The 14,888-nt window shown below is 40.2% G+C and overlaps 1 protein-coding gene across 1 annotated transcript in view; it reads left to right on the top strand.

The window, feature by feature from the left end:
* The window catches only part of LOC117553309 (ephrin-A5b-like), a 69,194-nt gene extending 58,913 nt beyond the window's left edge, over window positions 1-10,281 (top strand). The window contains exons 2-5 of the mRNA XM_034227183.1: window positions 609-901; window positions 8,253-8,318; window positions 8,440-8,520; window positions 9,021-10,281. Coding sequence (XP_034083074.1) covers window positions 609-901; window positions 8,253-8,318; window positions 8,440-8,520; window positions 9,021-9,145 — 565 coding nt within the window. The 3' untranslated portion in view covers window positions 9,146-10,281. The remainder of the gene's footprint in view (window positions 1-608; window positions 902-8,252; window positions 8,319-8,439; window positions 8,521-9,020) is intronic.
* Window positions 10,282-14,888: the final 4,607 nt, after the last annotated feature.

Genomic DNA, 14,888 nt, shown 5'->3' with positions numbered 1-14,888 from the left:
AAAACGTAATAGAATACCTAAAATAAGGACTTTAGACTTCATTTACATCAAACTTTTCATACTTAACTTAAAAACAAAAAAAGGTGTTACCTGTAAATGTACAGCTTTGTAAGAAAATCATTTAATGTGTAATATTATCAGCACTGACAGACCTGAAAGACTTCCAACTGACTTGTCTTTTACATTACATTGCATTTAGCTGACGCTTTTATCTAAAGCAACTTACAATAAGTACATTCGACCAGGAAGACACAACCTTGAAGAAAACAGAATCATATAAGTACATCAGGTTTCATAGAGCCAAACATTTCAAGTGCTACTCAACTGGCTTTAGATAAGCCAGTCCTTTATTAGTATATAAGTGCTTTGTTAATAAATCTATCGCTCGAAGTGGAGTCGAAAGACATGAGTTTTCAGTTTGCGCCGGAAGATGTGCAAGCTATCTGCTGTCCTGATGTCAATGGGGAGCTCATTCCACCATCTTGGAGCCAGGATAGCAAACCCAGTTCTTAACTGAAGAAGACTTGTGGGGCTTTTTTCACTCAGATTTGATGTTTTTCTGCACAACAACATATTCAACTTCCTTTCTTTCTGTCTTTCTCCTAAAGGTTTTACCGGGGTGATTACCACATTGACGTATGCATCAACGACTACCTGGACGTCTACTGTCCGCACTACATCGTCCCAGTGTCTGACGATCGAGCCGAGCGCTACGTCCTCTACATGGTGAACTATGACGGCTACAGCTCCTGTGACCACACCGCCAAGGGCTTCAAACGCTGGGAGTGCAACCGGCCTCTGTCGCCCAACGGGCCGCTGAAGTTCTCAGAGAAGTTCCAGCTCTTCACCCCCTTCTCTTTGGGCTTTGAATTTCGCCCCGGCAGAGAGTACTACTATATCTGTGAGTATGGTCTTACCTCTTTGTATTATTTGCAGAAAGGATTGTGCCTTTGGGACTGATTGAAATGAATATAGAGTATCAACAACTTGTCTACTCAAAGTTGGTAAAGAATAGGATGTCAGATATTTTAACTTTTGGCTTAAGAAATAAGTTTAGTTTTCTCAAAGCAGGGTAAAAAGTTGTGGTATTAGGACTGAAACTCAGGTATCAGCACTAGCGAATAAAGATGTATAATGACATCCAGCCATTTAACTAGGAGTCATGTCAGAAAATCAATACATTTTTCATTTTAGAATCTTGCAAAGAGACAGCAACAAAGTTCTGGTTTTGTTTTGCAAGTGCTTGGAATGAGAGGCCAAGGCAAAATACAAGCCGGAGGGAGCAAAACATATCTTGTGTTGAGGTCTCGCCTGAAGTGTCTTTTTTTACCGACCGGCTGAGCTCAGCTTTCTCTTCCTCGTGAGAAGAGCGAGGAAAACAAACAGCTAGGAAGTCGTGTTTTTTTAAGTGAAGTCAATGCCCTGCAGGGGCAGAAAAGAAGGACTAAAGGAGATACAGTGCTCTCCATGGTAGATTGTTGGGGTATTTAGCCCACAGTGGTCCTGAGAACTTTGTAATGGGAAGAGAAAGGGGAGTACAGCCTTGGCAAAAAAACAAAGTACAAAATAAAGTTTGAGAATCCAAAGAGACCGGTGACTGGATAGGGGAAGTTTGAACAAAGTGTCTTGTTTTGGAGTAACTTTTCAGCCTGACTTTTAGACCCAGGAGATGTTTTTTATTTAATGCAAATCAGAATGTGGTATCTTTGGAGCATCATTTCTCCCTTTAGTGACCTCCAATATTACCTAAAATTGAGTTCTGTAGAATTGCATTGAAGCCGGCTAGAGTTTAAAATCTCAAAGAAGATGTTTCATTATAATGTGCTATTGTTGTTGATGATAAAATACCACCCACGGGAGAATTCTTCCTCCTACTCCTCCTCGTGTCATTCAACATTTGATCTCATTGATCTCGGACGGTGCTACAAACGAGCATCTGGGATCACACGATGATTAAAATGATTGTCGTCATGAGACCTAAATCAAAAGCTGTATTTTGGTTTCAGTTTTTTGTGTGGTGATGTATTACCCTTCACTAGCTGTGTCTGTTTGATTTCTGTGTCTATTGGCTAGTCTCCTCGTCTCCATTGCAAACACGTGACGGTATTGTTTGGGGTAGTTGTCTTCTGCCAGAGAATTGTTGACGTTGTCGCAACTCTTTGGACGTTGATAAGAACAGTCATAGATTTCCTAATCCGGCTTGATTTGTTAAGTTGGCTCCGGCTGATGTAACATTGAGTGAATACAATGTTCTTGCGTATTTTGATCATGATTGATCTTCCAGAAAGAAAAGGCGGAGAGACAGTTCATATGGCCTCAAGCAGTTTGAGGCCATATGGACCATCTCTCGCTGACTCACATCATGACTCATCCATCAGATCCTTGTTCACTGAAGATACTAATGTTCCCTCTGAGAACAGGGGATCTGAGAATAGAAAGCCATATAACAAAAGACAAAGAAACATTCGGAGAGATATGAAGGCCTTATGGTTACAACAATTCACATAATGCCCATGTTTGTATTCAGATTCTACATCGTTTTGAAGTAGGAACGAATAGAAGCTTCCAGAATTAGGTATACCAATGAATTCCCATTTGAAAGTATCCTTTTGATCCACGTAGAAACACTTGATCCCTCTGGGTTGTACTGTTGATTTATGTGGCAGACTAGGTAAATACACTACTACTTTAAAGCAGATGTGTATCTCTAGTAGTAGTAAGAGTTACACTGTGTAATGTTATGTAGAAAAAAGTAAAGAGCTGTATGAATATCTTTAGATTCAAGAAAATGTATAACGAAAAATAATAAGACAATATGACGATGTCAGGTAATCAGATTTTCTAGCGTTAAATTAATTAGTTTTCATGTTACTGTAAGCATTGGATGCTAAGCACCTGTGATTGACAGACCATATGTATTTCACAGGCAGGTAAACATTTTGTGAGTTGTTTTGTCTCCATTGTCATGAGTACAACTCATTTAAATAAATATCTCAAAAAATAAATACAATAAGGCTATATAAGTATATCGGCTAGTCAGAGTGCCATGCTTGTGTCTAAAATATATCCCTTTGTTGCAAAACTCTCACAAGCTGGTTAAGGTTAGCAAAGGCCCTAGGTTAGACAGAAAGCATTCATTTAAATTGATTGCTTACAGTGTATCATTTAATTGCTCAAATACTTTCCCAATGAGTCTTTCTTTGAATTTTATTTTGGTCACACATGAAAAACAAATGTTCCATTTGGTTTCTTTTCCATCCATTTATTCCTGGCAGCATCATACACATCCAGAAATGCTGGTTGTGTTACAGTAAAGTGTCAAATCACACGTCCACTGTCTCCTCCACTAACAAAGCCCCACAATAGCAGAGTTGTATCGTATGGTTTTGGAATCTGTTAAGTGGGCATGTAAATGACACATTGGAGGGGGTTTCATGTGTGCTTGTGTCAGTGAAGACAGACACTCCTTTGTCCTCTATGGTGATCATGGTCCGCCGCAGGCAGGGAGGGAAAGAGAGGAGCGAGGGGGGGCCACGTCAAATAGATGACACCTGCAGTTGGCTGAGGACCTCGGCAGACAGACAAACACCCGGAGCAAAGCCACCCCGGTGTGGGATCAGTCCTGCGGCTGGTCCTAGGAGGTGAAAGGTCACCAGGATGACGGCGAGGTCTCCGCTGCGAGCTTCTCGTGGCCCTCAGAGGGCGGCATGTTTTTCTAATAGAGCCTCAGTGGAGCGGGGAAAGCCTGATCCTAATCTCAGGGGATAGAAATCCAATTTTCAGAGGAGACAGTTGAGAGTCTGGCTCTCCCTGTGTGAGAGAGAGGACTGTCTCCCTGTAAAGCCCTCGTGCTTCAAACGCCCGGCCCCGCTCCGTACAGCCAGTGCAGATCTACATCGATAATGACATGAACCCCGCCAGCACTGCTCCCCAGCCACTTTTCCCTTCAGCTTCTCGCGGCTGAAGCGGAGACAAAGGGCTTTGTTCCCTAAGATAAACCGATCATCAGAAGAAAAACATCTGATCCGACAGAATTTAATTCAGGATCTGTCTAATTCAGCTCACAGTCACACCAAAGCCAGGCCTTACTCAGGCACGCCAGCCGCTCTCTGTGATCATGTACTGCCAGTACCGAACGTGCGAATATCACGAGTCATGCAGCACATGACCGAACGTGCAACATGTGTCTGAGCGTGTGACCGGGAGTTTTACCGTTGTCAGGGCGACCCGGGGCGGCGGGATGACCCGGGTTTAGAGTTGCAGGCGGAGATGGGGTTACAGTCCCCGGTGAAGCACGGCTGTGTTGCTCGAGGATAGAAAAGCCAGACTCTGACCTCAGCGGCAGACATGAGAGAAAGGAAGAGAGACAGTTGGGTAATTGTGTGTCTGCATTTAGGAAGGGATGGTGGTATAGGTGGGGGGGTGAGAAAGTGAGATAAGGGAAAAAGACAGTGTGACACAAAGCCAGAAAAAGATTAAAAGGGTGAGAAATAGAAAAGCAGAGCACTTAGATTTTTTTAGTGACGTGAAATATCAACAAAACTTTTGGAAAATTTTAAGAAAATGTGTAAACAAATGATACTAATTATTTATTTTCTATTTAATTTATTGAATGTGTTTCCATATACATTTACTTTGCATATGTGTGCATATCTTAGATATTTAACTTCCAAAAGCTTCTAAAACCAAATATTTAAATGTGATCCTTTTAGTTTCTGGGATGTAGCCATTTGTCCTTAAAAAGAAAATATAATGATTTATTAAAAAAAAGTAGTGCCATGTATCTCAATACTGCATATACTTTGATAAAAACCAAAACAACTCAGCGAAACAGTTTGACAATCTCTTGAAGTTTTTTTAGATTTCCAGGAAAATCAATTGAAAAGTTCCTTTCACAAAAGGGTTGAACACATGTCAGTCTTCACATTAAGAAAGCTAGATCAAAGCAATAACAATATGTCCATAAGTGATAATGCATGACGAGGTCCCCGATATCTAACACCCCAGGGTGCATTATCCTGCCCAGGGTGCAGCTGCGTTTTATTGAAATAGTTTTTGGCCTTTCTAACATCTACAAAAAACAACTGCAGCTACTGTTACTGTATGTCATAATACGTTACGTCTCTGTATGCAGAAAACACTCTGCAAAGGCTACTGTTGTCTAAATCTTACTTCCTGTCCCATGCTGATTGGCCAGAAGATGTACCTGTTGCACCGAGAGCGAAGTCTTGAATCATGACATACAATACTGTGTTTCTGTCAATGATAACTTAATGGTGCATAGCAGGACTTAACACACAAACCTCTGCTTGTATTTAGGCGTTAGAGCAATAAGCTATTCATAGACATAATTGGAACAGTTTCTCACAGCGGCTGTTAACTTTGATTTCAATATGTTGACATTTAAGTTAACACATACTGTTTTAGGTCTGGGTTAATTACATTGTAGCGGGATACATCTATGGTTGCTATAGGGACCTTAATATATCCTGCTCACTGATTTAATTACTGTGATTTAAAAACAACACAGTCTTTCTCAGGCTGTTGGCTACAGGCCTATACAAATATCTATCAAAACTAAATGTGTAACCAAAAGATGAACCCCTCAAGAAAAGTAATTTTTCAATCCAAAAAAAAGATTTTACTCCTTTCTGAAATGTTAAAAATTGATACATTTCTATTTTATATCATTGTAAAAGTATTGAGTTTGGTTTATAAACCATCAGTCAAACGAAGAAGGCAATTAGAAGACGTTTACTTGAACTTTTGATGGACATATTTTACTTTTTTTGGGCAACCAGTGCCTTTATTTAAGTGACATGCAGGATTCGAACCCCTTGTCCTTCGTTAGGGGACCAATCCCCAGTACATGCCACTGCTTTTTTGTTTACATTTAATGGAGTAATTGATCAATCCTTTAATATATAATTGATTAAGAGATTATTTGACAGCCATAATTATTGTTAGTTGAAACCATAATAATCCACTTATAAATAAATGAAACGTCTTGGATAAGAGCCTGGGACAATAGTTTCTTTGTGCAAGAGTAGACTTTAAACAGCAGTTAAAGTCAGTCAGAAGGAGATAACAACAGTCGTGGAAAGAGAAGGAGCATGAGAGGTGTAGAGGGAGACAAAGACGGGGCTTCTGGCCAGTGGAGTTCAGACACAGAAACTGAGACAGTGAGTGTGAGGTAAGTTACTGGATACCCACTGACACAGACAGAAGCAGCGAGATTGACACCGATTCTCTCGTTTATTTCCTCCCTCTGCTGCTTCACTTCCAATCCCGCTCTCATGTTGAAGTCTTAAATATGATTTTTATCTCTTCCAGCGGCCGCACGGCATCTGATAAAGTGGCTTTTGAAATAAGAGACATGAGAGTCATGGGCGACAGTGGAAACTCTGACATGGTTTACTTTTATCAGGATTCACCGCACGGAAAGAATCCATCACACGGAGGAGGGATGGATGGGTGTCTGTGGACAAACTACGGCTAGTCTTTGCTCAAATGCAACCACAACTACAATGCATACATACGCCAAAACACACAGTCAGGAACACACTCCAGGTTGTGTTTGTGGCGAGATTAAGAGCAGTTTGAGAAACTCGGCAGGCAGCAGGAAATGACAGGGGTCAGGAGTGCTGAGGCCCAAGAGGAAAAGTCTGAAAAAGAAAAGAGGAATAATCTATATTGGGATGAACATAAGGTCAGACATAACGTAAAAATGTTCAGACAGAAGTTGAAGTCATTCGTCACAGCTGGAGACACCCTCAGCGCTCCGTTGGTGACTTGGTCCCCTGCACTGGTTGAAAACTAATTAGTTTTGTTAGCTCTGCAAAACAAGCACAGCACAAACATTTTTTAATCATTGCAGGAAACAGAGGAAATTAGATTTTGCAGGTGGGCAGCATGCCACTCACCTGCAGAAGTAACCGCCCCTGGTAAAATTACACTTGGGAATATGAGGGTGACATTGAGATTTGACAGTGTAAAATATGGAGCCGAAAGGCAGGATGAGAGGGGGATTTAGGAGGTGATATAAGGCTCTTCAGACTGTATTTAAAGGAGATATTTGTGGAATAGCTCAAGTGAAACAATTGACCTTGTCTGATTGTTCGTTTCTAGGACGGTAGGTGTTAGAGTGAAGAGGTCTCAGGTGAAGTTGTGAATGGAATGTAAATGGGGAATATTGAATGGCTTTGCAGATGGACCACAAAACGTAGGCTGGAATCAGACTAGACAATCAGTTCACCTTTGTCATTTGATTAGTTCGCTTGGTGCCAGGTATCATCCACAACTCTTGCTAACGGAAAACCAAAAAGATTGGGTTGAGTCAAGACATTCCATGCCATGAAAATACTGTGGTTGAATGGAAAGAAGACTTTAAAAGTTGTCAAATTAGGCCAATGAAGGGCCACAAAAGGTTAGTTTGAGGTGAAATGTACAAAATACAGTTTGTTGGTTGTCTTTTATATGGACTTGGCTTATATGGCTTGGTCTGGCCCTATTGGTGTCAATTCTGAGTTTCGGTTTTTATACCAATACTAGGGGTGTAATGGTATACGTACCCGTACCGAAATTATTCGGTACGGGCCCTTCGGTTCGGTACACGTGTGTAAAAAATATGTTATGTTTTGTGATAATTTTTTCTGCTGTACCGAAAACGTACCGAACCGAACCGTGACCTAAAAACCGAGGTACGTACCGAACCGAAATGTTTGTGAACCGTTACACCCCTAACCAATACACTTTTTTTCTCCCTTACCTTGACAAATATAAACACATTTTTCACAAGACCCTTATTTTATTGAACAAACTAGCTGAAGCCTTGGGTGGTATAATCTAAAAATAAAGTAGCCCTTTGCACCTGCTAATAAAACATTCTGAATGCACTGCTGAAGCTTTTTTTAATGCTAATGCAGGAGCATTTACAAGGTTTATTGATAGCTAATGTACCTTCTTGCTTTTTTGACATGGTTTTATCATGGTTGAATGCTTTGGATAAAAGTGTCAGCTAAATTAAATGTAATGTAGTGTGATGTACATTTACTAAAGGTTAGAGGGTGTAGTGCTGCTGTAGTTTCATTTAAAGGTTTGTACACTAAAACTGTTTTCTCAATGATGTGTGTTTTGTATAAAACTGCCATTCAAACCATAAACACAAAACCCTAGATGAGATCAAGGAAGTTTGAAATGTTAAAGTCACGTGTTCAGAGTTGTTTGTTTCTGACTGTCTAATGTCTCCACAGCCTCCATCACTGACGAGAAAGGAAGACGGAGCTGCCTTCGCCTCAAAGTCTTTGTCCGGCCTCAGAGTGAGTCTCAGACTGATGAGTCTTCTCTGCCTTTCAGTCCTCCACCAGCTTGTGATCAGGCATTAGACTAGTGACGTTTGGACTTCTCTAATCTTTCCTCTCTCCTCTTTGTTTTCCAAAGACAATTGTGTGAAAGAACCCGGGACCGTTCAGGAAGGGGTCGACTTTGACGACAACAGTCACAACTCCCTAGAACCCAGAGGTTGGTGTACAATAGTACTGTGTGTGTGTGTGTATAATATTCCTTAGTTTTGCTTTCATGTAATCATGATTCAAGACATTGCATACTTACACACTTCCTTCAGACATTGAGGTTGAAGTCATGCATTGGGAATTAAAGGGGAATATAGTTACTATAGTTTATATTTGATTAGTTATTGTTGTACAAAAATGGAGGATTCAGTTTAGACCCTAAAAAAACCTGACTAACCCTATTGTAATATAATAATATGTATATCATATATTTAAAAAAACTCAGAAATATTGCGATCATTCATTAATGCAAGTATTTACTTAATAGATTTAATCTATTTTCATCTATTAGGTATCATCTATATAATATTTTTTGAAACAGCAACAACATTACTCAGCTAAGACATTTTGTAACAAATACTTACTCCGCACATATAAGAAGATGTTGATCGAAGTAAGTGTTTCGTGCTAAGCTAACTATTTATATTCATTGTCGTCCGTTTCCCTCAGACGGCATCGGTCACGAGTCTCCAGAGGCGGCTCGACGGGATGTGAACTCTGCGGGCCGACGCCAGACTTCAGTCCTCCTGCTCAGCGCCGCCCTCATTCTGCTGGCGGCCATCTTGCCTTTATAGCGCCCAGGCTGAGGAATCCGCCAGGAATGGACTGTCCTGATTGGACCACAGGCTGCCCTTACCCTGCAACCCCTCCCCTCAAAGGAGCACTTTTTTAAACAAAAAAGAACACTGACAATCTCTCTATGTGAAAAGAGAGAGGAAGGGACTTCCATGTTGAAGCCTTCGATGTTTTTTGACTTGCCAACCAGAGTGATTAATGACTTTCTGCTGCGTGCTGATGATCAAGGCACCCTGAGGTGAAAGATGCGTACCCTTTCGCCTTGCTACTACTCACAGTATACAGATATTAAAGACAAGCACACATATGATCTCAAACCCACACATACACACACACACACACACACACACACACACACACACTACACAATCAGTCCACAGCTTGAATGGCAATGAAGCACAGCGGGATCCTTAAAAAGTTTACAGACTTTTTTTTGTGTTCAGGAAAACATCACATAACCCCCCGACATGTATCATGATTATATCTCACGTCAAAATGGAAGATGTTTTCGAGGAAGACCTGGAAGTAACGCATCACCACCATGCTAACGGGAAAAAATGAGAACGATGTTGTTGCTAGGAGACGGTCACCAAGGGCGCAGGGCGAGACTTTGACGACTCAATCCTCCCTGTTGAAAAGCTGACCCTTGTTGAGAATTATAACATTTAAAGCAGCACTCATCTTTTAGTGTTGGGATAGGGCCGATTTAATGACCGATTAATGTGTTTTGATTTTAATATGTCACCTAATTCAATTGTAGCAGCCAACATGGGTGTACAGTAAAATATTTGAACGGAGCGAAGAAGTGGTTATGGTTTTTTTGCCAGGCAAAATGTATTTTCCTATTTATTGTGAAGTCCTCGTGTTTCTTTTTTCTGCTCTGGTTTTAGTCTGTAAGTACAGTAGAAAGGCAATACAGTTACCCATTAAGTTAGTTCATATTACACAGCTTTTTTGATACAATCACTTCAGTTTATGTATCTGTTGGAATTGATCGCTAATTTTTTAACAAAGTCCAGGAAGGAAAAAAAAAGTCTGATGTGCTATCAGGGTGTAGGAAAAAAAAGAAAAAAAATCGTTGAATATTTGTGTTTCGATTGTCATTAAAAATGTCACCAACGTAGTTTTACTATTACACCATTGCTTTTGTGAATCACTATCATAACACGACTATAGAGAACCGCAGTGACGCGTCCTAAACTCCTTCCGGTTCCTTCGTCAAAAACGCAATGCAATTTCTCCATAGGATGTTGGAAAATAGCTGGAAATAAGGTCTGTGGTTGAGACACATTTAAGAGACAGATCACGTTTTGTTCAGCCGGATAATCTCCACATGTCTATCCTACTTTTATAATTTTCGAAGCATAAATCTAGTCGCAAGAAGCAAAATGCTAACATTATGCTATAAAGGAACTACAGCAGGGTCGCTGCTTCAACGTCACGCCAATTTAAGATCCATATTCAAAACTACAGATTATAAATGGTACGAGTTGAAGTGTTTGTTTGAACAGTTTGCAGGAGGCAGGTACTTGCTTTCAAGCAGAACAGGGCAAACAAACTTAGCGTGAGTATTTACGTGATCGGTGTCATGACATAAAACGGCCTGGACAACTTCTGTAGTCCTATTCAGCCACTTGTTAACAACCATCGTTTTTCAGACACGTAAACTCTTCAGAAATCACCAGCGGGGTGATGTATTTAATGTCGTAGAACAAAACGTGATCTGTCTCTTCAATTTGTGTCAAACACAGACCTTATTTGGAGCTATTTTCCAAAATCCTATGGAGAAATTGCATTGCTTTTTGTCGAAGGAACCGGACGTGGTAAAAATGCTAACTTACTTCCGGGTTTTAGGACGCGTCACTGCGGTTCTCTATAGTATATAGAGACAAGTTTCCTACCAACTTCAGGGATGTGTCCATGACTAATATGAGGTTAAAATAAAAATACACGTTTTTTCTAATCAGGAGGGTTACTCTCCCTCGACTCAAGCAGCACAAGTTTTCTAAGGCGAGAGATGTTAGAGTGAGCGAGTTACAGAGCAGGTGGTGGTAGTAGTGGGGGGGGGGGGGGGGGCAGTGATTCACTTGCCCTCTTTGATGTTGTGTGAAGTGCAGCTGAAAGAAAGCACACCAGGGGAACCATCGTAAAATACTTTTTTTAGAATGAAGAAAAGGAAAACCACTGGCAGAGATGAAATACACACAGCATGTGTCCCGATATTCAGCGCTAGTGGATCCGAGAGAAAAGAGCAACATGTGAAGAGTTGAAGTGCTAATGCTGAGATCAATAGTCTTGATTTTCAATCAGGAACAAGCGGTTAACTTATATTTCCCAAAAATCTGGTACTGATTATGGCTGGTAAAGAAACGGTCGCCAATTGCTTTTAGCCCTGTAAATTTAAGGACTACATTGTAAAAATAAAATCTGCATTTAAAGGGAATTTTCAATGTCTCACACAGTGATGATCCCCTTTAATCATTACGTGTCACTCTGCTCCTTAATTTAAAGCAACCCGTTCGTGATCCTTTTTCAATCATCCTGACAAGTACGCTGCGCAATCTTACAAACCCCCACATCTGCATTTATCCATATGCCTGCTCACCAAAGCTTTGCTCTGCACACCAGGGTCCGTGAGCCATGCGTGACCCCGCCTTTATCCTTTCAGCGATGGGCCTTTTACTCCGGACCGGCTCGCGTCTCTGAAGCGTCAAATTCACTTTGAATGTATATAAATGCCCGTAATCTTATGGACGGATGACCTAACGCATTTCATTTGTTACAGTACTTTGTCTGAACGCGTATACATAAGCTACTTTTTCGTTTTTGTAATTGGAGAGACCGATGGAAGTGATCGCACGTGATCACGTATACTGTGTTAGCTGAACTCACGATATAATTGTTTTCGATTACACGTATTTCTGTTGAAGTTGTGACATTTGATTACGGCTCATAATCCTATACCTTATCCAGCAGTCATTACAAACCTGGTAGTATTTTATCATCACGTTGTTGGATTAATGAAAGTAAGCTTTTAAATTGATCAAAGAGAACGTTCCCCTCGCCCAATCTGTCGCCTGAGGCCATCAGATCCAATATCTGCGATCTCTGATAATGACAATATGAGGATATGGAAAGCTTGCCCAACCAGATTTTCTCCTCTTCACATTTAATTATAATAACCGCCAGGTGAAACCTACCCTGCTCCCATGTCGTTTTTTATAAATATCTGCCGTTCTTGCTCATTAATACGGAACAATTGAGTATTAAGTTGTGACATAATGAGAATAAATTGATAATTTCACCAAAGTCAACAATTACAAGAAATATACTAGAAAAAGTAATGATACAAAAATAAATAGTTATAATTTTGAGACCAATTATAATAATGTTATTTATATAGGGGCAGATATATGACTTTCTATAAAAAAGCTCAGATACTTTCATTGCCTATCTATTGTTTTATATATGAGAACATAGAGTGGTGCAGTGATGACAGGTTTTTATAGGCCGACCTGGAAGTTGGCTCTAAAAATAAGCTTATTTTCTGAAATATATCGAAATCCCATTGGATTTTGATATATTGTAGAAAATAAGCTTTGTGGCAAACACATGTTTGTAAGCTTGTGTTAACCACAGACCTTATTTCAGGCACCACAAATGCATTTAAAAAACCACTGGACTCATTACTGCACCACTCTATAGACTTATCCCAAATTAAATGTCATAAATTCTGAGCTTGAAGTAGCGGGTTGGACTGAAAACAGTTCTTTCAGTTTGAAGACGTTTGGGCTCACAAGTTTATGGTTTGGAGGAATTAGTCATTTAAGAAATAAATGAAGTATTTTGAGGGTAGGAATTACTCAGTTTTGGGAGCAAATCTGGGCGCACATTACCACATTATTAGAAATCTCCTCACACCTACGAGTCTCCATTCAAAGTCCACTGTAACTGTAATCATTGCCTCGGGCCACGATGAGAAAAACCAATCAGTTAGTTTTGTGGATACTGTGTATCCAACAATTAGTCTGTTGTAACATACAATGTTAGATACTTTCTCTTTTTCACACCTCTTTTGAAGGGCACATTAATGTTCTTAGCAAAAAAAAAAAAATCAATGTTTGATATAAGGAAATGCTTCGTTTCATTTTATATGTCTTTTTTATGAAACAAAAAAAAACAGGATTAACATTGCACCCCCTCCCCCTCTGTAAATGCGTTAGGGCGAACACGGCACATATCATGCAGTTTGGTTGCGTTATGATCATGGTTTAAAGGGTCTGAAGAAGGAACAGATGGATATCCAAGAACAAAAATATCTCTTTTCCCTCCAAAACACACTTGTTCAATGTATTGTTGCATCAAAAGTGTCTTTAAAGTGCAAGATTTCCTTTGTCTTCTTGTGGTCTTTTGCTAACTTTCGCCTCCAGCTGTGTCCGAGCTAAGCAGCAGTTTAAATCGCCTTGTCGCAGGACTTTGGATTCAAAACCGAAAGTGTGCATTTGTTATGCATTTAGCATTGGAAAGTGTATTTTACGTTAGCCAAGGAAGCACACATTGTTTAATAATTTGACAAAATGTAATAAATGTTCACATCATTTTGTAACTTCCCCGCATTTTGTAATAAGTGATTACATATTGCAAGGGTTATTTCAAGAGATTTTTTAGAAGACCTTGCTTTTAACTTCTGCACTGCATTGTGGGGGTTTGCCCATTATTCCAAAACCCCAATAGTCAGATAAATGTCCCATTGGACCAAAAGCCCATTTGTCCAAAGCCAGACATCCCCATTTGAACAGCCATTGCTCTGAAAGTACACATTGCAAACCAGTGCGATATGTAATATTGTTTTTACAAAGCGGGGAATAAAGATGTGATCATTTTTTAACATTTTGTCATTTAATTACATTTTTTCCAAACCTGTCATGGATGTGCCACCAAAAATGCATATTCCTTTGACATTGTAGTAAGTGTAACTTGTGCCTATATGACCCCCCCACCCTCTCCTGTACTCTTGCAAACTATTCTAATGTCTTTTTTCCTGCTCAATCCCTCACTAGAATTTTCTACAAAAATGCCATTTCTTTGTAAATACACGTGTTGGAGCAGCTATGACTAACTACAACAAACAACTAAAAAAAGGATTTAATAAATATGTCTTTGTCGTTGTAATGATCGTGTCTGATTTGTTTTATTAATCGCAATGCAAATGAGTGACAGTTTGTGAAACGGGATGAACACGAAGGAGGCGTGAAGGCAGCGCAGAGTGAGTGTTTGTCTTGGTTGTCACTCGATGCATAATCACACAGGCGGAGTCCGGGGGAAGTGGGTGAAACAGCTGTTTCTCTATAATCTGCCAGTAATTCACAGCCTGGAAAAACAAAAACAGCTTCAATTAATCTTGCGAGAATGTGCAGCGCTGGATCTCTGCCAGAAAAACTCCCAATCTTTTCGTCCTCTTCGCTCTGCCTCTCCTAATGTCTTCTTCGATTCCTCACTTTCTGTCTTTCTCTCCATCCTTCTGTCTCTTTGGTGACTTCCCCACCTTTGAACAACATGTTCCTCATAACATTCAGCCTGTGTGTGTTCTGAACACAATGGGACATCTCCAGGAGAAGGTCATGAACACACTGTTCTTTGGTCCGCTGGGACAACCTGCTTTATCAATTGTGATGCAGGTGCAGCCGAGGTGTGGGAAAGAAAGTGAGCTGCTGAGGGAAATATGTCTCGTCATGGTACGAA

This window comes from Gymnodraco acuticeps, unplaced genomic scaffold, assembly GCF_902827175.1.
Source record: "Gymnodraco acuticeps unplaced genomic scaffold, fGymAcu1.1, whole genome shotgun sequence".
NCBI classification, from domain to species: Eukaryota; Metazoa; Chordata; class Actinopteri; order Perciformes; family Bathydraconidae; genus Gymnodraco; species Gymnodraco acuticeps.
This window is presented reverse-complemented; position numbering and strand designations above follow the sequence as displayed.